Consider the following 25,593-nt stretch of genomic DNA (forward strand, 5'->3'; position numbering starts at 1 on the left):
CACCAACCGACAACACGCCAGCGTGTGGCTCAGCCAGACAGCAGGGTTCAGTGAAGTCAGATATATAAAAAAATTCAACAGAAGACTTCTGCTGTTTTACCGATGTAGTCACAACAGAAAAATACACCAGCACAAAACTAAACAATACAGACCCTGTACATAACAGCAGAATATTACAAATTACTTTTGAAATTTGAAGGACAGGTGTACAGTCAGAAAGAGAGAAACCAGAGAGAACAAAGACCATAATTTGAAAGCTAGAATGAAGAAAGCAACTAGAAATATACTAGAAGACAGACTGTAGACACACTAAGATGCAAAGTACCCAACAACTGCAGATAAAACACCGCCTAAGCCATTCGAATCTCATTATCATCAGCAGAAGCTTGAACATACACCACAAATACAACACCCTGCAGCTTGTGGAGCACCAGAAAGCACATACAACTCAACAATCAACAAAACACTGGTGTTGAAAAGCAATGAGTGAACAGTTAGTGTTGTGCTTGGCCCATGGTTAAAGAAAAGTGGTTGTGCAATACAGTGAATTAAAAGGAACTCCTTTATTTATACTATACACATTAGGGCTGGGTGTTGCGACCAATTTGGTGGTTCAATTAGATTCTTTTTTTATGGAATTTATCGAATAAATTCCAATTTAATCCAATCTCGATTAGTAATCAATATTTCATTAAAACTTTGTAGGAATTCATTGGGTGTGCGGTCGGATTGACTTCCATAGTAGGAAAAAAATACTACGGAAGTATTTTGGTGTCCATGAACGTTTGGTCAGAAACATTTCTCAAAATATTTTCCTTTATGTGCATCAGAACAAAGAAATTTATACAGGTTTGTAACAACATGAAATTGAGTAAATAATGACAGATTTTCATTTTTGGGTGAACTATCCCCTTAAGACATACATGTAATACACGATACAATATACTGTTAATAAACACGCGTTTTACTTCTCAAATGTTCTCATTCACATAACACACAGAGGATAATTGCGGCATTTTTAAATAATTTTGTGTAAATATGTCTGTTCGAGCACAAGAAAACGTAAACCCAGTATTTGCTCAATATCTGGAACCCTTAAGATGCGGCTTTCCCGAGCATGTGTGCACAAAAAAATTCTCAAATAGCATGTGAACACATTGAGATCTTTTTTTGCTTAATTTTTACCACCAATTCACTGCAGTGGTGCGGTTGGTTTGATGGAACGCGTGCACTGACGCATATAGGCTTTTATATAATGCATACAATGTAAAAAAAAATCCGTAGAAATTACAATGTTATTGGAGCTGGGTTGCCGGTAATCCACCACAGATCCAAACCCATGTAATTCACTGGCAAGAGTTTGTTCAAAGTTAAATCAATTTTAAATATTAACAAGTCTTTATCTTTGCAGAATAAAACTATACAATAACAGCCTCATGCAAAGCATTCTGGGAATCAGAAATTATCATCAACCTTTTTCTGTTTTTTGCTTCAGATTTTGTTTCCCAGAATGTTTTGCTTGATGCAGTTTTTTAGTTTTACTCAAAGTTAATTTAACTTTGAAGAAAATGTCGCCAGCAAAAAACACAAATCCAAATCCACGGCAAGTTACCGGCAACCCAGCTGCAATTTCTATGGATTTTTTTTACAGTGTATATATATTTTGAAATATAAAAATTAGGGCTTTATTTTAGCACTTTCATCAATGAAACAAAACATGGTTCAAGTGAGGAACCTTATTAGGGTTATAATGTTTCCAGTTGCGCCAAAAACGTGTTCTGATCTGGTAACGCAGATTATTACTTTTTCAAAACCATTACCCAGAAAGAATATCTTGCCTCATTGTTTTGACCCCAAGCCAGCAGGTCATCACTGATATCAGCTGCCTCCCCTTGCAAATAGTGCACTTAGTCTGCTGGACGTCACACAAACTTGAAGACATCTCGCTGGGGAGACTGCATTTTATATTTGTCATAGTTTGTGATGTGCACACCAGCGAGGGTCGCACGTCACCACTGTGGTGGTGCGGTGGTTATGACAACTCTCAAAGCCCTAGTTGCCAGTTCTGTCAACTGGCCCGAGTAAGGCTCTCGCTTGCCCTGGGCCATCGGGCACTCCTCATCATCGAGCCCTGCCTCTGAAATACCGCTCCGACATTAAGAATTAAATCAGGGATTTCCCAAATCAACATTTTTTGTTAAATTGAAGATTGATTAAAATCAGAGAATAAATATTTTTAACCCAGTCCTATACTCCATACACAAGAGAGTCAAGTTCTGACGTGAGCATGACACCTTTAACCTCTCACATGAAATCAAAACAAAGCTCACACAAAAACAATATCTCTAGCAAAAAGCTATTGATGATCTTAAGATTGTTTACAACAGATGAGGTTGTAAAATGTAATTAGTTTTCAATGTAGTCTTTACCTGAAATGGAATGAGGATGAGTAAATAATGAGGGAATTTTCAATTTTTGGAGTAAACTATTCCTTTAAAGGTTGTGTGTGTAAATTTTAGCAGTATCTAGGGGTAAGATTGCTAACTGCAACCAACAGCTCACTCCTTGATTTTAAAATGCATATGGTAGCCGCCACAGGACAAACATGTCGTCGCAACAAACAAAGGTCGTGACACAACGCTGGGACAGAATGCGCTCTGTAGAACAATTTGTCTGTAGGGCTACTGTAGAAACATGACGACGACTACCATGTAAGGAGAGAACTGCAATATATGTACCGTATATAAAAACAGCTCATTTAATTAAAAAAATACAGTTTATTATGTAAGGTCTTTATACACCACTAAGAATGTAGTTATGTAAATTATATTGCATTTCTGTCAAGATCTCCCTCTATAAGTCTTGGTTGTCCTTTTGTTGCCATAATAGCTTCCACTCTTCTGTGGTTTTCCATGATCTTGGAACATCTGTGGGGATTTGTGCCAATTCTAGCGCAAAAGAGGTCAGCAATTTACTACAATAATGTTTAGTGGGGTTCAGGTCAGGGCTTTGAGAGTTCTTTAACATCAGACTCCAGTCTGACTCCAATCTATTTGACTGTACACAGGGACATTATTACACTGGATAAGAAACTGTATTTCCCATTCTTCTTGTGTAAGGAAACTGCATATGATTTTATGCACCTTTCAGTAATGAATGTAGCTGAAACAGCCACACCCGTTGATAACAAGGGGTGTCCACATACTTTTAGCCATGTCGTGCATTTCCTGTGCATGGACATTGTCTATAAAAACAATAACACATAACTGAAGATACAAAATGGTTTCAGATGAGTGCAGAGGGCTGCGGCCATTAACGTTTAGATCAATAAAGCTGTGGCTGCTGCTGTTTCTGCCCGCTTGTGCGACTTCAGTGCATCCTGCTTTCTTTTAGACCAGATTGAAATTCCCCTCGCAGGTCCGGCCATCAAAGGGGTCTTTCACTAAAGCACAATGGGGACAGAGGTGACCGCTCCAGGCTAACAGTGCAGACAGACTCCCTCATACCCAGGGCTCTGAGCCTGTCGAACAATAGCCGCTTTCATTTATGAGGTCACATGTTAACGATTAAACAGCAAAAGCAACCGAAAGAGTGGTGCGGACTAGGTCCCCAAGCAAGATCTGTAATGCGAATTAGGATCTAATGAGGATGGGCTAATCACCCTGATGAAGAAACTGTTAGTAGTATATACAATCAATGTTAGTAGATTTTCATGTCAGTAAACGGAAGCATTTGGTGCAAATATTACGTTTCATAAGCATGGGCCAGCACCTGTTTTTGAGAAAGATGTAAAGCAAGCTAAATTTTAAAAGCTTTAGATGTAGACATTCACACAGTTCTACATTACACCCAGAAAACACAGAACCCCCAGGACTCACCTTTACGGTCAGGTTTGAGGTTTCGGTCTATAGGTGGTGGTTGGCATTCGGTTATTTGCATTGGTCTACGTGGTGGGGTCTTGGGGCTGGAGCGGAACCCCATGTGGGCTGGAGGTGGCACCTGCTTTCCGAGGGAAGAAAACTCTGTGCCTGGAGTCATGGGGACATAGTTGGCCTCCTGGATGGGTTCAGAAAGGCTGCCCGAGCGGTGATGTGATGATGAGTGGACACTCATGGGCACATAGTTCTCATCCACCTCTTCAGTGGAGCCTACAGGCACCATGCCTTTATTCTTCTACAAGCATCCAACGACAGGGAGGAAATGGTTACAAGAGTTTCGGGAAGTAACAGATAAAGCTTGTTTTGGACATGTGATTTTGATCTAAATGTGATGACATGGATCAAAGGAAACTTACAAAATAGGTGTTAAAGCTTTCATTAAAATCGAATGAGCAAACGTTGTCTGAAGGAAAGGGACGGGGTACATCATAGCAGTCTTGAGATCCATAATCTGTGAAATAAATGCATAATAAGCAAATATTAAACAGTTGAGAAAATATAAAATAAATAAATACAAGACTTGTTTTATTTATCGTGTCCATATAGTTAAAAATAATTAGAAAGATGTTTGTGAACAAGGGAGTGGACATCAAAAACTCTTACAATCCCATCAAACAACACTGGAGGGAGCCACTCATGACTACATCTTCCTACAGTACAAAGAGCTTTCATTATCAAAATATCCTGACTCATCCAGACAATAAGAAACGGTACAGACAATAAAAATAGCATTTATGATCCCCAGGGAACATACTGTAGGTCATGTGATTTAGTGCTTTTCAATGTATACATGAAACATTCATTTTAAGAAAATAAGACAGAAAAGAACAATAAAAAGCAAAACATAAGAGTACTGTTAACATTTTAAAGGCCTACATTAATTCTTTGATCCCACTTGAATCCCAAGGTCGGCAGGCAATGACTGACAGGATTGTGTGTTTAATACTTGTTTGGATAGGATAAACACAAAAAACACATTCCAAGTATGTACACATTGTAGTCCACCAGAATAACAGTATGGAAGGTATTTTTGGTCTTTTTTAAATTAATTAATTAAATGATAAAATAAAAAATAAATCGCCAAATATGTCCCAAATTTGAAAATTAAATGCCAAAATAAAAATTAAAACATTACATTTAATTATTTCATTTTCAACATGATGAAGCATCATTCTGGCCAAATTGAAAAATTTAATTAAATTGATGATTTGACATTTCATTTTCCATATTATCTTGAGGCAAGACAGCCAATATTAAAATAATAAGGCAAACTTGAAAAGGAATCTGTAGAAACATTTTTAAAAGGCTTTTTATTCATGCCCAAGCAATAATAGGGACAAAATTAAAATGTAAAGTTTAGTTTTAATTTTAGGTTCTGTTTTTTTGGTTTTCATTTTCTTTTTCATTTTCGTGTTCATTTTTATTTTCAACTTGTATGAAAATTCAATGCTAATCATGGGTGGGTGTTACTTGCTTAAAAAAAGGGATTGGCTGAAGCAGTGTTGCCAACTCAGCGACTGTGTTGCCAACTAAGTGACCTTATTGCTACATCTAGCGACTTTTAGACCCATTTAGCCAAACTTAGCGACTGTTTGGATGAATCTTAGCTTCACATCTGTACAGATAGGCTACTGTGTCGATTGTACTGGCCAACGTGTCGATTGTACTGCCCACAAGTATCATCCCTATGTAAGTCTTTCGGGGTCTACTCTGTCACACTGCACTGGACACAACATAGGCTGCAGTTCTGACCATAGCTGAAGCGTGAAAGACGAGCTACGCACATAAATGCGGTGCGGTGATGTCACGGCCGCAACCTTCTTAAACATGAAGCGTGTCATGCCCAAGTGCTCTGATTTCTTGAACGGTACCAACTCACTGCCTGGCAGGGATGGGACGGTTAGAAAATTTCATATGATTATAGTGACCAAAGTTATCAATATTATCATGGTTTTCTTAAATTGAGAAGGAAATGTTCAAAAAGAACTGATACACACACTGAAAACAAGTTTTATTTTTGAAAAACAGCAAACAACAAATACAATTAGCAGCTATATGCACTTTTTTAAGCATAAACATTAAATCAGGAGTGTCCAGCCTTTTTTGTGTGGCAATCTACTTTTAAAATAATAAAGCCGAGAAGACATACCTGCTAAAAACATTTTTTAAAGGAACAGTATGTAGGATTGTGGCCAAAACTGGTATTGCAATCACAAAACTTGTGGCTAAAACTGGTACTGCAATCACACAACTGGTGGCCAATACACAAAATGACAACATAAACATCAGTTGAGGGCTGCAACTCCACTTTTTAAATGACAATATCCTGGCCGGACCACTGTTGTCAGTAATATAAGTATTTGAAATGTAAATGATTTCTTAATGTCTAGTGACATATCAGGGCCATTTTATGATTAATTGATATACATCAAATATACATTACATACTGTTCCTTTAACAAAACACTGTTACATATTTTAATAACACTTTAAATGTGTGAGGAGGACTATCTCTACGATGAATTTAGGGCTGTCACCATTACTCCATTCTTTTTGAGGAGTTAAAAAAATCCTTGAGTACATGCCGAGTACTCCTTATAGCGGAGATGCAGTTTTGAAGAAATAAACTAGAAAATGACAACATTATCAGCAGCATCTCTTTCTCTCTCTCGTTCGTTCGGTCGGTTGATCGATCGCGCACACATATACACTGTGCGTGTCGATCAGCTCCTGCATGAAGGCAAGAATGTGCATCCAAATTTCGGAAGTTAGACGACTCCGCTGCAGCGGGCAGGCATAGATTTATAAAAACACACTTGAGAATAAATGCGCAGCAACTCAAAAATACTTGTTTCTAAGACCATAATGGCAATTTGGCGCTTTGTTTTCCGAAGCTCGTGGAGGCGTGGAGCAGCATACACAGTTATTAACTTATGTGCGATCTACCGGCATTGCATTTGCGATCGACTGGTCGTATTGGACACCCCTGCATTAAATGAACATTAACATGGAGCCCTGAGATGTATGAACCTGTTTTAATGAACAGTACTTTAAAGAGTAACTAAACCCTAAACCAACTTTTTTTAGTTAATGATCTGTAAGAATGATGCTTTATTAGTGCTGTTCATTGATTTGAGTACGTTTTTTGACATTTGGATATAAAGTCTTTCAATACTACAATGGTGTAAAAACGTCTGAGTGCTGCCCTCTTCAGGTTGAACGGTGGCTACTGCAGTTGAAGTTTCCTATTGGATGTTGGGGCCAAAAAAAAACTTGTGATGTAAGCAGTTTCAAGCTCACCACGCCCTTGTTACGATCTCACCACACACTTGGTACGAGCTTAGTTTGTCCCCTCTATCTCCTTTGGGATCTGCCCACTTTTCTTGCATTTTTCAAATATTGCCAGTGGGTGGAGTCAGGCTCTGACCAGGGGTTTAGTTACGCTTTAAATTAGAACATCAAATGCACACACAAACAATGCATTAAAACACACAGTGCACCTGTTACTGCCTTCCGCCACACCTTCTCGTGCAAAAACCAATGTTGCATGCGCGCGCCTGCGTCAAGCTGATTCTGGCTGGACAGGATTTACCGTGAGTTTTCAAAATCACGGTAATCAAACACGGTTGTAATGATAATTACATTTTTAACGATAATACAACCGTACAAACTTAATACAAACCTGACCTGACCTGACAATACAACAAGGACATTTGATCATGGTTAATTGTGAAACCGGTAATCGTCCCATCCCTACTGCCTAGTTTTAAACCCCTCTGTGAATAACAACATCCGCCATGTGCATGAAAGTTCAGCTGCAAAGAGTCCGAACCACGTGCATTACAAGCTTTCTCGCGCAAGGAGAAGCAGGCACTGTGCATTGGTGATAATAATAGTGAGCGCTTACTGACTCATTATTTGGTTGAATGCTGTGTTTATATCTGGAGCTGCTGTAAGCGAATTTCTCCAGCTCGGGATAAAAGACTTATTATCTTCTTGATTAGGCATAAAAAAAATAAGTTTGGTTCTGGTTGGTTGTCAGTTTAAGTCATGGGTCGGTAGGGATTTTATTTATTTATTTTTTTTTTTTCAGTGGCAGCAAGGGATAGGTAGGAAATTGTTAAATTTTTTAATTGAATAGCGGATATATGAGGTGACTTTGGGTATATTGCGTGTTTGTCTCACGCAGCGCAGCACGTCTCCACGGATTATCTCTTTTGTCATAATCAGGATTTGACATTAACTTTTTTGCTCACCAGCCAAAGTGGCTAGTTTTTCGAAGTTACTAGCCACTCAGCATTTTCACTGGCCAAATGTTTGTTGCTGGTAAAATCAATTTTATATGATTAAACTTGACTTTGGCATCCTAAAATGACTTTAATTTGAGCTAATTTACTTGCTAAATTAGATGCAGACTGAATTTCAAATGCAGTCTGACTACCCGAATTAAGACAACATTTATTAGCTGGTATATAGCTGGTATATCAGTATAGATCATATCATATATTTAGGTGAAAAACATGCTTGTAAGTAAGGCATAAATAGATTAACTTTGAATGAATATATTAAAAGTAGAGCAGGGGTGTAGAAGAAACACTAATTCTAAACTGAAAAGATAAACACAAAACCCATCGACAACCACTTTAAATATTTATTAACAACAGCAGTAAATACTGTCAAGATATGTACATTAATTTTACTGTCAGCTAGTTTATGCAGATATATTTTATAAGCTTGATCATTGTTACTGATAAAAGTGATTTAAGACTTTTTAATGACAAATGTTGAGAGGGCATTATTGTAACATTAAAATGATGCGCAAACCTCTCAGCTGGCGGGTTTTCTTTGATTTCGTGTGCATTCAGGTATGCGCTGAATTTCTCTTCGCTCTTGCCCTGAGAGTTTGCACGCAATTTATATCTAATCAATCACTTCCATGCAATTGTTTTATCTTTCCCAAAGTGTGTATGCGCTCAGACTGCGTCCTTGTGCATTCGCAAATCCATCAGCTCTCGCGCGCTCTCTGGAAGGTGACGCTTTGGTCCTCAACGCCCCGCTGATCGGGTGCGCGTCTCTCAACAAACGGTCTCTTTGCGTTGCGCTGGGTGCAGAGTGCTCATGGAAGTTGTCGCATTGCGTATTGTTTATCATTTCGCATAACTTTTAAGAAAACTACAATTAAAAAATTATTTTTAAAGTGGCTAGTGGGATTGGCTGTCTTACCCGCAACGGCCGAAATCTACCCGCATTTGGCAGGTGTTAATGTGAAGCCCTGGTCATAATACCATAAATTCAAATATTATAATTCACTTTCTGACCGCAAAAATGAGCCTTGGTTTGTCCTGTCTGGAAGAGAAAAGCCCACTTGCATATCGTTGTTCAGCTCGTCTTTTTTGGTCTGTAAGTTACAACTTTCGGCGGGGGCAAAAGATTACGTTGCTGTGCACGAAAAAGCATCTCGAATGCACACCAAAAGTTACCAGTGCTTTTTTAAGTGACGACAACGATGTGTGAACGATTGTGTTAACGACCGTATAGCTGCCTTGTTTTTAGCATTGCTAGAGGACGTTGCATCGCGTACTTTACAAAAACGGTGCTGTACTAAAAGGTAAATTATAGTTCGCTCCAAAGTTTTTTTATTTGTGTATTTATTTAATGTGCATTATTTCTTCCCCAAGCTCATAAAATAAATTTGGGTCGCACATAAATTGGCAGGGTCGGTCGGAAACCGGAACCAAACAAATTTTTTTTTATGCCTTATGTAAATGGACAGGTGAAATTGAAAGCATTGATGGGAGTATCCTTAAGTTTTGTGGAGCTTTTTACGAATGATGCAATAGGCTATTTCGATTTGTATCTGCTTTGAAAAATCGAATCAAACATACTAACAATAATAATATTAACTAATATTTATTTTCGATATCTTTTAAGTTTAATATGAATTATGGAACAGTTTTTGTCATTGTTTGTAACGCATTTTTTGTACAATAAATTATTCAATGTTTCAACAAGTTGCATATGGAGTAGTGGGTATCTATCCACGGACAGTTAACCGAAAAACAATGTCTACAGAAATAGGAATCAAGGTTTTGCACAACTCACCTTGGAAACAATGTTAAACTCTGCATGTTCTTTGTACAGCTTTTCAGGTTGTTATTCTATTAAACGTATTGTATAAAATGGGTTATAAACGATGACATAAAAGGTCTATAATTTATAGTATTTTCAAAAGATATAAAAAACAACAGTACGCATATAGAAATACATATCATGTTGTTATTGCTAATATAATTTGTTGTTTTAATAATATATAAGATTACTGCTTTCCTGGGGTGGGTTGTTGTGCTGTTAACAGCCTACCGCGTGATTTTGTTGCTTCTTCACCGCTGTAAAACAAAATCGTATGGTCACAGCCCTATGCCCAAATCAGCGTTACAAATGAGGACCACTTACAAATATGCAAGGTTTAAATTGGGCCATGGCTGAGCCCTGTCACAAAGGCTGAAGTCTTCTACGTACCAGTGTGCCCGCTGCAAAAGTAAGTGACTGGTCGCTGTGTTTGTCCATTCTCATGAAATGCATACAAATAACACGCAGTGTGATTATCGTGCTATACGCCAAATTTCAAGTTTGCGAGCATATGATACACCAGTCCTTCACGGATTTCGGTGCATGTATTGCACGATTATCACACTGTGTGTTACTGTATGTGTATGAGAATGACTGATGCCTCACCGGATCAGATGTGTAAAAATACGCACATATATAACAGCGGACCAGCCTCTTTTAACCCCCAGGGGTCCAAAAACGCGGGGACGCGTTTTGACGCGTTTTCTCCTTATCATAGCAGAATCAACTTAAAATACTCCATCATTAATAATCAAACACTTACGTGTTTGACATCATTTGAAACTCTGAAGGGTCCTCTTTAATTAGTGTACATTCACAATAACAAGAGATCTTTGTTTTTTGTCAAATAAAGAAAATAAACAGGGTGCGCATTCAGACATTTCTGTCTCCACCAGCTGTCTCTCAAATCACGTTACAAAAATCTGTTGAAACTCCGCGAATACTCGTCACACAAACATGATACAAATATCCAAAGAAAGCCTGAAATGTCTACTTTTAAACAAGCTAATTATAATCAAAAACAAATATTACCTGTTTATATAATCTGCATTGAAGTAAAGAGAGTACCGTTTTTCCTGGCTGAGCTCATTATCTCTAATGCGGTCACGCCCACAGGCTGTTGACATGGTAATGAAGAGACGAGCAGTTCCAACAATAATAAACAAAGCGTAAAGTTTTATCAGATTTAAAGACTTTACCGCATGTTTGGATTATAAACTTTATACACACACATGAGGAATATCTTCATTTATGTCTGGACATTGAGGAAGAGAAGCGTTTATCTTTAACGTTACCTAAGAAGAAGAACAATGGAAGACGCAATGGAGGAGGATATATTCCTGAAGAAACTGTAAGTTATTTGTCTTCATTTATATTTGCTATCATGTAATATGTTATGGCTTGTGCAGTTCAGCCTACATAAGCAACCTCAGCAGACTGCACGCTTCGGATTGAAAAACATTCGCATTGTTTACAAACGAGTACGCGTGATCACGTAAGTTGAAAATAAAAATGAACAAGAAAATGAAAATGAAAACCAAAAAAAAAACAGAACATAAAATTAAAACTAAACTTTACATTTTAATTTTGTCCCTATTATTGCTTGGGCATGAAAAAAAGCCTTTTAAAAATGTTTTTATAGATTCCTTTTCAAGTTTGCCTTTTTCTTTTAATATTGGCTGTCTTGCCTCAAGATAATATGGAAAATTAAATGTCAAATCATCAATTTAATTTTATTTTTCAATTTGGCCAGAATGATGCTTCATCAAGTTGAAAATGAAAATGAAATAATTAAATTTTAATGTTTTAATTTTTATTTTAGCATTTAATTTCAAAGTTGGGACATATTTTGCGATTTAATTTTTTATTTTATCATTTAATTAATTAATTTAAAAATACCTTCCATACACATGCAGCTCCAGTCAGACACAGAGATGCAGCTGAGTAATAATAAACACATTATTAATACAAATCACATAAATTACAAATTTTGCATTAAATCTGGCATCTGTATATTATATCTAAAGAATCTCGCCACTGAGTAACTGCATTAATGACCAGCCTAGAGCAACCTGGCATTACAACGGTAACAGTGCTGGACTATTGAGCATGCAACCTTTGTGTGTCAGCAGTCCACATTCAAAACCAATCCCCTGCATTCATAAAAAATATCTTTAATATATGCTTTGTTAAACTTTACCAAAGAAGCTGAAATAGCACAGGTGAGCAATATTACAAGTTAGCCCCTACCTCTACGCAGGCGTGATGAATCCATTGTACCAATGGTGTTGCTCCTCAGCGCCTTATTCCCTCCTGAACCAGATGGAACACAGTAATTTCCATCAGTCTCAGACACTGACCGCGGTACCACGTAAGTGTCTGTGGGCGACCGATCAGGTGGAATTGATCCTGTGGTCAATGAAGGCTTGGGCGGACGAGGAGGGGGTACCACATCTGTGGCCACAGAAACAGCCTCCACCCCAGCCGTACGAGGAACCTGGTAGGTGCTGTCTCTTCCGGGTGTGGGTGGAATATCGTAACTGACCGACAAGTTCCTCAGCTGGGCCTCTAAGGAGGGTTTGCGGGCAGGCGTGTTAAACACGTAGACATCAAGCTCGCCGTCGGGAGCAGGTGGCGAGGATGCCGACTTCGGCAGCAGCACAGTGTCCTGAGAGTAACTTCGGGGCAGGTGGTACAGGCCTTGCGAATCGGCCGACAGAGAGTGCCCGCGTGAAGGAGGGGAGTCGTAGAGCCCAGGAAAAAAGCCATTGACAGAGGCGTGCTTGGAGGAGGAAGCGGAGGTGGGCGTGCAATGGGAAGGGAGGTTGTCGTTACAGTCGGGTTCGGAGGAGGTAGACTTGGAGCAGTCGGCATGAGCCCTGTGGAGAAGACCAGGCACATAAGATAAAGACTAATCAGATAAAAACACAACCAATACATTTCAGCACCAAGCTGGTATAAATGGCACCAGAACAATAACAACTCTAACATACTACGCATGTCTTAATGCTGCCTGCAAGTAACTTCAGCTATGAGATCTCAATACAAATTAGTCTTGAACACAAAATGCAAATCTTAGTCTGGATTAACCTCTTAAACCAAAACTAAAAAGCATAGTCCAAAACAAACCATGCACACGTCTAGTGCTGCCTCACGATTAGTCGCGACTAATCGTTTGCAGAGTAAAAGTTTTTGTTTACATAATATATGTGGGTGTATTGTGTATAATAATTATGTATATAATTAAGAAACATTTGCATGTGTATATACATGTTTATATTTATATATAATCTATATTATATATAAATATAAATATTTATTATATAAATATATATTTTTCTTAAAATTTACATTTATGTGTGTGTGTTTATATAAACATAATTATTATACACAGTACACACACATTTAAAAACTTCTATTCTGCAAACGACCAGTCGCGACCAATCGTGAGGCCGCACTACACACGTCACACCACAACATCTTACTAAACTCTTGTTAAATCACTCCGAGTTTATACAATATTAATAACAAACAAAATAAAGTTATAATAAATATAATAATAAAGTTTTAAAGTTAATCTAGGAAGTGTGCAAACAGATTTTCAAGTATTATTTGGCTGTTAGCACAAAGTGTTTGCATGTTTGTGTAGATTAGTGCTGCATCCTTCACACAGGTTTTCTCCACTCACTGACTGTCAAGAGGAGCGCTTCGGGTCTCACACTCCTCCAAGAGCAGGTACTCCTGCTCCTCCTCCCCTACAGCAAGAGGAGCTACTGGACTACACCAGACACAAATACACACACAGTAAGACCCTGATCCAGGTCTTCACTCAAAGCACCAAAAGATTGTGAGACTGACTTCTGTAAACTCTGAGACTTTTTATCCGAGTTGGGGATATTAAATCTTGCCTTTTGTTTTGCTGGAAATTCAACCCAAAATGTTTATCATATTACATGTAATAATGCTCTTTCTGATAATGCAGTTAATAATTTACAAATAAAGGTAGATTTTGATATACTTTGAGGATTTTGTGATTTTAATTGGAAACCTATACATGCAAATCAACGGGTAACAATTCATAACAATTGTATAGCCATGTTGAAGCTGTTGTAAGATAAGAAGATATGCACATACATGAGATGCATAGTGTCATACAGCCCACCCATACTTTTCAGTTTACCAATATCATAAACTAGTATGCAAGCAATTATATTAACCAATTATACTATATCTCATTACACTGCGTCTTACCTGTTTGGCTCAGGTTTCTTGCTCTCACAGTGAGCCAACCACAGGTAGTCCTGAGGCTCATCCTGGCTGGAGGAGGACTCCAGGTGTCTGACATTGACGGGCTGGTAAGGAGGGGGAACATTACCCAGTGCCGAAGCCCCCACCACTCCTCCCAATCCTACATTAGGTGCCACATCCACCACCAGACCCCCTGGCACACCTGGTTGGTGAGAGACTTTTGTTGAGTCTGTAGAGAGAACATGGGAAGTGAAAGAGAACATTTCTATTTAGCAGCAAACTATAAGATCACAAATTCTGAGAAACACTAAAGACCAAATAAACTTAGTTTGGGCAGTATTACATTAAAGGAGTCATATGATCCGATTTCATGTTTTCCTTTAGAGTGTTAAAAGATGTCTGTGCATATAGAAGATCTGTAAAGTTGCAAATATTCAAGTTTGAAACCCAAAAAGATATTTTAAAATGTTACACAGCCAGTAAGTAGGGCCTGTCTTTCACCAGGGTTGCCAGGTCCACAGCTACTTTTAAACTGTTTTTGCAGGTTGACGTTTTTCTGTGGTTAGAGAGGGAAGGATTTTGTTCATTATTTGTTGGTATTTGAGTGTCAATTGGGCTGCTTAAGGACTCATTTTAAATAGTGCTTGGGCTGCTTTTGAAATGCAAATCTGGCAACCCTGCCATTCACTTTTGCTTTGGGATCTGATCTTCCAAATATGCTAAGGAGTGTTACATTTCCGTTTACACCCTTAAAGTGTTCGGCCAATCACAACGGACGTGATAGCTGGCCAATTGGAGCACACCACGCTTTCTCAAAACAATGAGCTTTGTACAAATTGACGCATTTCAGAGATGCATGGCATAGAGGAGCAAAAATTATTTAAGATATGTGGAAAGTAATGTGTTTTTTAAACCACAAAAACACATTGTATTATACTAAATACACCAAATAATGTGCTTTATTATCAAGTCCATGCATTGATTACACTTTCATTCATGAGGCTGTTTTCTTATCACAAGAGAAGACATTGGCTTAATTATTCATAACAGCAATTGGTGTGTTCCGTGTTCCATAATGCTGTCAGGGAAAGTCTTGTTTTGGCTGTTGGCGGATGGGTAACCATCATGAACCATCATGTTACAATGAGGCAGATTTAAAATCTTTGTTTTTGAAAAGGACAGATCAGGTCGTGTGAAAGTACAGAACTGCGTAAAGAGGAAATCTAAACACAAGATGCCAATGAAAGCCCCACTAATCCAATCCTGGCTGAGTCTCACTCTCAGGTTTTATGTGTGCGTTTTCTCCAGTCTTTTAAAAGAGCTTTTGTGTATCTTTAACTTTATTTTTATTTCTTTTTCTCTTTGAACAGCCTCCTCTCAAGGTCAGAGAAGTGCGGCTAACGGGGTGGTTTTTGTACGAATCTCTCATGAAACTCCGCTTTCAGTTATTCATCAAAACGTACACAAACACATCACTTGCGCAGACACATTGACACCCACACACACCCACTCACTCACTGGGTGCATTTTACTCTCTAAGTGCAGGCAGCTCAAGGCTTTCAGTAGGGTTGGGTATTAGGTTAGCAATTCTGATTCTGATTATCGATTCTGATTCTTTCAGATTCCTAGTTTCGATTCCAATTTTGTAAAAGAATAAGCCAAACATTTCAATACCAAATCACATCCATTTAGCCTACTTTTTGCTGACTGTCTGCAAAATAATATATTTATGAGTAGTGTTTATAAATAAAATACTAAAATTTTATTACAGCAAAAGTTTGGTAACCATGTTTTTATCATATTGATTACCATTTCTATTACTATTGTTTTTTTTTACAAATATCATGTTTATAATGACACAAACTGTGTCATTATAACATCGAATGAGATATTAGCTAGTAAATGGTGGAGAGTAGAGGTGGGCCAAAATATCGATATGGCAATGTATGATCGTCAGCCTCCGCGATACAAGAATCGATACGCTGGCTTCAAATATCGATACATTAATTAATAAACAAGATCCCCTAAATAGATTTCCCAGCGCCATTACTTTATGGCTCCTCAGGGTGGCGCTCAGAGTGGATTGAAATGATGAAAACATGAACAAACGCTGAAAGAAATTAGGATAGGATGGAGGATGCACGTAAAATAATATATGCCTCAGCCATTTAAGTCGAAATGCTTTTATACCATTGATGGGCTGGTAAAATTAGAAATGTTTATACAAAACACATTTGTATGTTGTTAAATGTGTCCGTTTACAAAGAAAAGCTATCAGCACAAAATGTTTAATGTGCTTGAAATGTTATACACATTGCATATATATTGTTCATTTACCTCAGGACTTCAGACTGTGCACGAATGAGACTCACACATGGGCGACCTGCATTTTTTTCTAGTTGTTATTTCAGTTTGAAAGACGAGTAGATTGCAAGCCCACAGAAAAACGAATGTGCGTTCGTGTTTTTACAGCTCATTTGCATGACGCGTCTATTCTTTGTCACAATGCGCTCAGTAATATAACGATGGTCTGCGCAGCCCCGCGTGAACTTGAAATCAAACACAGATTTAACCACGAGAAGATGCGGGGTCATTAAATATGGCATAGATGAGAGAGAGAGAGAGCGGGACAACTTATAAATGAACATTACAGATAAAAGGGTCTGTTGCTTCCTATTAAAGTTTGATCAATTGTGCATAATGCAACAATGCATATACAGAAGTCTATTTGCCAATAAGTATTTGCCAGTAGGCTTATGCAGATATTATGGGGAAAAAGTAAATAATTGCATTCATTGATATAACGTGTGCACCTAACATTTCTGTACTCCTAAAATTTTCAGTCAGGGGCTACAGTGGTCTTAGTAAAAAAGGTAGTTGGGAGCACTATACCTAAAAACTTTTTGTGGACTTGCATAAAGAGAAAAGTTCCACTTAATCTTTCCCTGGACATTTTGTTTTTATAGATTGGCAGATATCGTTATGTATCGGCATATAATTTGCAAGCAATACATCGATTATCGGAGAATCATCGAATCGTGACACTACCGTTATCGGGAGACGTTTATCGTGCATCGAATCGTATCGTGAGGTACCCTGCGATTCCCACCCGTAGGTCACACACACACACACACACATTTGATTCAGGCTATGTGGAAAAAACTGATATGAGTGCAATAGTCTTTCAGTAAATTGTGACTGTCATGTAGCTCAATGTGTTCGTTATTTGTTTATTTTCCACCAGTTACAAAGTGATCTTACAAACCACTTGTCATCTTTTAAAGGATACTAAAGTTTTGTAATAGCTATAAGGGCAACTTTGTCTTTTTCTATCACTTTTTTTGCACTTTTATTCCACTGCCTCCTTGTTTGTCAGGCTTGCTGCTGATTCATCAAATTCATCATTTTTCAGATCAGCAAAAAGGGGTGGGAAAATCTAATAAAAAATAAATAAAGAAATTACAAACATTTACAGAAAAGAACAAAGTTGCACATTAAGTAAGGTAAAACTGGCATTAGGTACATAAATCGAATCAAATGAATAACAACACTGTCTTTATTGTATAAATTAAATATAATAATTATTTTTAGAGCTACAGAAATTATTTTCTCTTTATCTTGGGTTGTTTGAATAACATTAATGACACAGACTATAGGTTAATTGAGGTTACTGTCTCTTTAAGATAACCATGGACCTGGTTTCTGCCTCTAATCTATGCCTACACTTAAGACATAAACAAATGTTTTTATTAGAAAAAGAATACTGTGGTATTTCAAGATTATTTTGTTTGTATGTGTCCTGTGAAGATGCGTCTCTCTGTGTATGCACTTTTGGGTGCACTTAAAGGGAAACTTCACCCATTTGCATTAAAGGGCGTGTTGCAGGTTAACCAATACTGTCGATTAATGGGTACATAAATCACTCAAGATATGTGTATAATTTTTAAAATGTCTCAAAAATGGTCTTAAAGACCACTTTTTTACGTTTTTGGTATTAACAGGCGACCTTTTGAACTGCCGTTGCGACCCTAATTTTTAATGGGTCGCAAATGTGCTACCTAATGTTTTAGACAATATGCTATGATTTACTAGCATTTATTAAAACAGAAATGTGGATTTTAAGAATACGTTTTATAACGTGCTCTGAGCCTTCAATACGTTGACTTCATTTTGCGTGAAAGCACGTCGTGTCTCTCCCTATGAGTGTGCGTTCGCGTGCTCTCTGTTTCTCAATGAATTGGGTGGGACGCGAAGCAAGCGCAGTGTCTTCCATGTTTCTGAACTTGAGCAGAGGTCTTTCTTCACTGAGGACGCCGGACCCGTATGGTTCCGGGTTTATATTTTAAATGGTCAGTCAGGTCCGCTTAGGTCGTAGTTTAATTACTTTGGGTCCCAAGTCTGATTAATATTGTGTGTATAACCCGAGTCGATCGGAAAACAGCCATGAGCGCTACCGCGCTAAAGCTCGAGTGCAGTTTCAGCGTGCCTCCGGTTTCTATGGCGATGGTTCTTGCGACCACGCCCTGCATTTTCTTTCTCACATTTTTTTAATAATCTTATTATTAATAAACCATATCTTTTCTAAAACCATATCCATATTTACAAAATTTGCACAGAAATTGTAGCAAAAAAAGCAGTGCTAATGTCAAGCCCATTGCACTGAACGAGCAAAGCTTAAGCTGACCCGGGATATAAAAAACGCAAAGCAATGTAAAGTCTGTCACTGGGACAGCAAGTAGACTTTTAAATCTGAAATAATGAGTGGATTAAGCTTTTTTTAATCGGCAAGAGAGAAATAGAAAGATAGAGCAGAAGCAGTAAAAGTGCCTATCTAATAGAAATGATAACCATTATAACATCAGTCACATTTATAATCTATAGACCTGCACTGTCTATTAATATACTATACATATTGTGTTTTCATGGTGCTTTGACAAACAGTGTCAGCTTTGTTAATGGCAAAGAAAGTTTGGGGTGGTTAGATTAATGAAATACAATGTGAAACCAATATAAACTTTCAACAAATCAAAGCATTGCGTTGTGTCACACATTATTAGTTCTTCGTCACATGTATAGTAGACCATTATTTGTCAGTGGGTAATGATTGCCCTTTTCACCGGCTACCACCACAAGTAAATTTCAGATCTGTGGGAAACACTGCAACGTTTAAGAAAACAAGAAGGCATGTGGTTTAAAAGATGGCAAGTAAAATAAAAAGCATATCTGTATGCAACACAGTTTCATTATTGTTCATTATTATCCAGAGCGCCTTAATATAACTTGAAAAAAATATGTGCGACCAAATCACACCTTGCGCCAGCAACTGAAAAAGTCGGCAGCGCAAGTGCCACCAGTGGAAAAGGCCAGTGCAGTTCCCTGTATTAACGTTTTTTTTTACGCAATTCTGCGATGACGTCACGTTGGGGAGAAGTGGAGAAAGCCTCAGCCAGAGCCATAGAGATAGATGAGACATTTATTGCTGTTTAATACTCACGTATATAATTTGGAAATCATATATACATCGTAGGAAATATATAATGTGTTATACTGCAAAGCTACCCTGCTAATTATTATTTATGATATATGTGGAGATAACTAAAACTTCGCAAATCTGCTGATTTGGTCCATTCATGTCCTGACCACCAGGCTAGAGATTTTTAAACATCCTTAATCCACATTTACTAGTCTATCAAATAATATCTCAAATATATTGTTTTGTGAAATAAAAGGATGCTTTGTTATATTGTTTATGCGATTATAACGAATCACACGATCATTTTATACGCAGCAGCAGTCAGCAGCTGCAGCACACTCGGATCCGACCGCATACATACTGTAATAAACAGGCGTTCGGCGGCTTTTTACATCACGACAGACTATGCCATTTGAGGAGGAACCGTTTATTGATCACCGTATTTTTATAAATCCTGTACATGTTTGGACCTGCCGAACAAGTTGAGCACTTTTATATACTTTTTTGACCAGAGAGGCTGCACAGTTTGACCAGCGGGCTGCGGGAACCGGCGCACATCACGCCGGCAGACGGTGTTAACTCGAAATGTATAACTATTATCAGATCGGCCCACCGGGAAAGTCCCGACTCTCCCGATTGCCATTCCGCTACTGGCTGTAAGAAAGTGAGTGCGTTTTGGTCGCTGGTCCCCGCGAACAGATGTGACGTGCCTCACTCAGCTTCCAGGATTAGAGACATGCTGCCAAAACCATTTGTGCTGAAGATCGCATAAAGTTACACTCATTTCAGGCAGGATCATGGACCCCCCTCAAGCCAGCATGCACGAGTATGTTAATTGTTTGTTTACTTTCTACACGAAGATATGCTAACGTTATGCTATCTGGCTGTCTGTCTGTCTGTCTGTCTGTCTATCTATCTATCTATAATCTGCGCTATCAGAACTGTACTTTACTCGTCTTTCTATAGTCATTCTTAATGCTCTCAAGGCGGCTTTGGTAAATTCTCTCCCAAGCGTGACATCATACAGTGCGTTGTGGGGGAAAGGAGAATCATTGCAAACCGCTGTACTTTTTCCTACTTTTTCGGGTTTTGTGATACCCAACAACATAAAATACAAATGGATAACAGTTTAAATGTTTATTATCAACAAGCAAATTGCACAAATTCGTTGAAAAATTTAACCTGCAAAACGGCCTTTAAGCGTTGTATAGTTAGAACCCCAGTCATGTTTTTGAATGGTCGTGCATCATTCCCTCAGTTTCCCCTGAGACAGGAGAAATACTGATTTCAGTGAGGCACTTCCTTCTTTCAATGATGTAAAAATCGTCATTTTGCGTCATTGAAAAAAGTAAAACCTGTATCTCTGTTGAGTGTGAAAGACTACAGACACTCATTCCTCATTTTTCCAAGGTGGGGGCTATGGGTGGGACCCACTCAAGCTACAGACCTATTACAGATCAGTGGGTGGGACTTACGAAAATATACGAACACAGACGAAAAAAAAACGATCAGGCGCCATCTTTATGCTAAGCTAAGCTAAACAGAAGTTGTGAGCGAGCCAGACTTCATGTTACAATAACAGTGGAAGTTAATGAATACTATATGTAAGAGGGTGATTTCACAAGCGTGATGCTCTAATCCGCTGTTCATTGCACCTTTATGAGCCACAATACAGCAAAGAGCTTAGGCAGATGGAGGAACAGAAGCCCGAGGAGTAGGCCGGAGCCTTGGCTTCGGCTGATTAGAGGAGCCCGGGGAAGACGCCGCAACCATCGGCCTCTGCTGCGTAGAGAAGCTTGGACAGACTACTGCCAGTACTCTCGTGTGTACTTGCTTTTTAACATTTCTGCATCAGATAAGGATATGGAGGTTTTGTTTTGGTGAAGGTTTCTAGGCAAGAGAGCAACTTTGCGCGTGTTTGGACGTGTTTATTTCACAGACGTGTTTCGGATTAGCCTACGAGCAGACGCGCTGCGGAGTATATGAGCTTGGATGGACTCGCGCTGTGTGCTTTCGGTTTAACATTTTTCCATCAGATAAGGATATAAACGTTTGTTTTGTGAATGTTTCTGGGCGCGTGCTTATTTCAAAGACGCGTTTAGGCTTACGAGCACAGAGCTGAGGCAGCGCGTCTGTGGAGATATTGTGCAGGGGACGCGTTTGTGTGGAGGATGCAGGGATAAATGGACGTCTGACTAAAGTGAGTGTTTCTATTTTCTTTGTTATACTAAAGCATGGAACTACACTAACCTTTTCCACTGGTGGCACTTGCGCTACCAACTTTTTCAGTTACTGGCGCAAAATATGATTTGGTCGCACATATTTTTTTCAAGTTATATTAAGGCGCTCTGGATAATAATGAACAATAATGAAACTGTATTGCATACAGATATGCTTTTTATTTTACTTGCTATCTTTTAAACCACATGCCTTCTTGTTTTCTTAAACGTTGCAGTGTTTCCCACAGATCTGAAATTTACTTGTGGTGGTAGCCGGTCATTACCCACTGACAAATAATGGTCTACTATACATGTGACAAAGAACTAATAATGTTTGACACAACACAATACTTTGATTTATTGAAAATTAATATTAATTTCACATTATATTTCTTTAATCTAACCACCCCAAACTTTCTTTGCCATTAACAAAGCTGACACTGTTTGTCAAAGCACCACGAAAACACTTACTGTTTTTGCACTGATATATGAAGTAATTAGACCCCTTTTATCAAACTCAACATAATACAATACTATGTATAGTATATTAATAGACAGTGCAGGTCTATAGATTATAAATGTGACTGGTGTTATGATGGTTATAATTTCTATTAGATAGGCACTTTTACTGCTTATGTTCTATCTTTCTATTTCTCTCTTGCCGATTAAAAAAAGCTTAATCCACTCATTATTTCAGATTTAAAAGTCTACTTGCTGTCCCGATAACAGACTTTACATTGCTTTGCGTTTTTTATATCCCGGGTCAGCTTAAGCTTTGCTCGTTCAGTGCAATGGGCTTGACATTAGCACTGCTTTTTTGCTACAATCTCTGTGCAAACTTTTTAAATATGGATATGGTTTTAGAAAATATATGGTTTATTAATAATAAGATTATTAAAAAAATGTGAGAAAGAAAATGCAGCGCGTGGTCGTAACAAGAACCATCGCCATAGAAACCGGAGGCACACTGAAACTGCAATCGAGCTTTAGCGCAGTAGCGCTCATGGCCGTTTTCCGATCGACTCGTGTTATACACACAATATTAATCATACTTGGGACCCAAAGTAATTAAACTAGGTCCTAACCGGACCCGACTGACCATTTAAAATATAAACCCGGAACCATAAGGGTCCGGCGTCCTCAGTGAAGAAAGACCTCTGCTCAAGTTCAGAAACATGGAAGACACTGCGCTTGCTTCGCGTCGCACCAAATTCATTGAGAAACAGAGAGCACGCGAACGCACACTCATAGGGAGAGACACGACGTGCTTTCACGCAAAACGAAGCCAACGCGCCGAAGGCCCAGAGCACGCCACGAAACGCACTCCCAAAATCCACATCTCTGCTCCAATAAATGCTCATAGTCAATCACAGCATATTGTCCAAAACATTAGGTAGCACATTTGCGACCCATTAAAAATGATGGTCACAACGGCAGTTCAAAAGGTCGCATATGCGACCATTTTGGTTGCAGTGTAGTTCCCTGTAAAGTGGCATTTATGTACACAATAGGATATGTGAGCGGTGTTTTATATGTCTATATTTTGAGAGCAGTGAGGCCGATATAACACGGATGTAATTACAGTAACCTGGAGACAAAAAGAAAATTGGTAAAACTAAAACATTTAAAATGCATACCCTTTTTTAAGTACTTAAAAAAAAAAGACATTTGTACTGAGGATCTGAAACCGCACGTTACTGTTTGAATTGAATAAGACTTTGCTACACACCAGACCACAGTGTTATTGTGTGTAACACAATGTAACATCACGTTTAAAAGTAAGTCATGATTGGTGTCTGTCAGACACAGTGGTGGTGGCTATTTTCTTTTGTTTTCTTTGTTTTACTAACGTGGCATTTATCTACACAATATCATATCTGAGCTGTGTTCCGATTAATGGGAGTGGCTTGCAGAGCTGTGCATTGTGGTGCATAGTGGGAGTTGTAGTTTTTCATACAAATGTGCTCTAAAGTCACAAATAGCCACAAAATTCTAAATTTATGTTACATTTTGACTACAAATATGACCCACTTTCTATAAAGATTAATGTTCCTATCGGTGAAATGGCCCTTTAAAGGCGCACAGAGGGCAAATTCCAAACGGTGCTTCAGGAAGGTCGCTCCACATTGCATTTCAGTGCTCTTTTTGCCAAATGTATTTTAATCTACAGTATTTTAAACTACAGTATGAGACACAGTAACACAACTCTCTCTAAAGTTTACACTTCAAGAGTTCTGATCTTTGAAGGGCATAGGGATAATCACGTCTGATTGGAGTTGGACCGGACATATTCAACCGCATGTGCGTCTGTGCATTCAAAAAACTGCTCACTTTAGCACCTTATTGCAGTTAGTGTGTTTAAAATCACTTGAATTTTAACATTTGCAAGCCTTTGAAAGACATGCAAATTATAAACTTCCCCTATTTACGTTTGGGTACTAATCCGGGAATCACATGCGAGCTGAACAGTGGGTTGTGATCCGTATGAATCATGGATCAACTGCGATCCCGTACACCTCTAATATTAACTGTTCAATTAAGTCAGATTTTTTTATCTTGTGGCTATGCATATGGCATGCGAGGGCCAATGAAACAGCGTGCCACCATTTTGTGCCACCAGGACTGTTGCTCTTATTTATTATATTAAAGTATATTAAAAATTATCTTTTATACCCTTTATCAATGTTTTGATATTGTTTATCTGGTATACTAAAATAGGTTTTCATGGTTAATTGTTCAAATAACACATTATTTTTCACATATTTTACATTATATTGGGCGCCTCTCTTCCTAAACTGTCTCAAACGCTCTGTTACTTAGAGACTCTATGATACCTTCTAGACATTTATAAAACAGGTGCCTATTAGCGTGTACGGTATCGAGTCAAAATGGTCTTGGGATTTACACCCGCAGTCCGCCCGTGCCTATTGATTCCCGACCTGTATCCGCCAATGACTCGTTAATTTTATTTCCGTTACATTATATATTAGCGGTTCATCATCAGGACTCTGCATGAGGGAGAGTAAATTATAAGAGTACTGTGATTTACCTTCCGAATCAGTAGGGTTAAAGCCACATATGTCACAGATGCAGCGCACCCACTTGTTCATCTCCTCTTCAGTGTCAGCCACCAGGTAGAAGATCCGGTCGATGGTCTTGATGTCAAAGATGAAGCTGTGCTCCAGGTCCTTCTTGTTGAAGGTGAGACCAGCGTCCACCTGCTCGCACAGGTTCAGATCAATCACGCGGATGGGCTTTTTAGCATGGTCATTCTTGTAATACTCCAGCACGTCTGGGTCTCCTGTCAGCCTCCCACTGCGCAAAACAAACCATCTCTTCTTCCATGCCTGAAACAAGAGAGAGGATCCATGATTCATGTCACATGTACTGTCACACAGAACAGTACATCATCACATGACGGAATTGGTCAGGACAGGAGAACTGCTCAATTGCTCATGACATCTCATCTCACCAATATATATATATATATATATATATATAGATCAAACAAGTCTCTCTGACATGCAAGCCTTTACGTTCAACAGTGTTTAAACACAACCCCGAAAACTGAGCATTGACTTTAATCA

At 38.5% G+C, this 25,593-nt stretch overlaps 1 protein-coding gene across 19 annotated transcripts in view; it reads right to left on the bottom strand.

Moving 5' to 3' along the window:
* gab1 (GRB2-associated binding protein 1) overlaps window positions 1-25,593 on the bottom strand; it is a 112,228-nt gene that overhangs the window by 9,669 nt on the left and 76,966 nt on the right. For 16 of the 19 annotated variants that reach the window (XR_012367719.1, XR_012367721.1, XR_012367720.1 and 13 more), the window contains 6 exons: window positions 25,056-25,353; window positions 14,318-14,543; window positions 13,755-13,844; window positions 12,317-12,945; window positions 4,295-4,389; window positions 3,879-4,173 (listed from right to left, as the gene is read on the bottom strand). Coding sequence is in view for 16 of the 19 variants with exons in the window: in XM_055205144.2 (XP_055061119.1) it covers window positions 3,879-4,173; window positions 4,295-4,389; window positions 12,317-12,945; window positions 13,755-13,844; window positions 14,318-14,543; window positions 25,056-25,353 (1,633 nt within the window). In the remaining 3 variants the exon portion in view is untranslated. The remainder of the gene's footprint in view (window positions 1-3,878; window positions 4,174-4,294; window positions 4,390-12,316; window positions 12,946-13,754; window positions 13,845-14,317; window positions 14,544-25,055; window positions 25,354-25,593) is intronic. The other 3 variants (XM_073863075.1, XM_073863090.1, XM_073863085.1) reach the window with 1 other exon arrangement.

Source organism: Misgurnus anguillicaudatus, chromosome 3, assembly GCF_027580225.2.
Source record: "Misgurnus anguillicaudatus chromosome 3, ASM2758022v2, whole genome shotgun sequence".
NCBI lineage: Eukaryota > Metazoa > Chordata > Actinopteri > Cypriniformes > Cobitidae > Misgurnus > Misgurnus anguillicaudatus.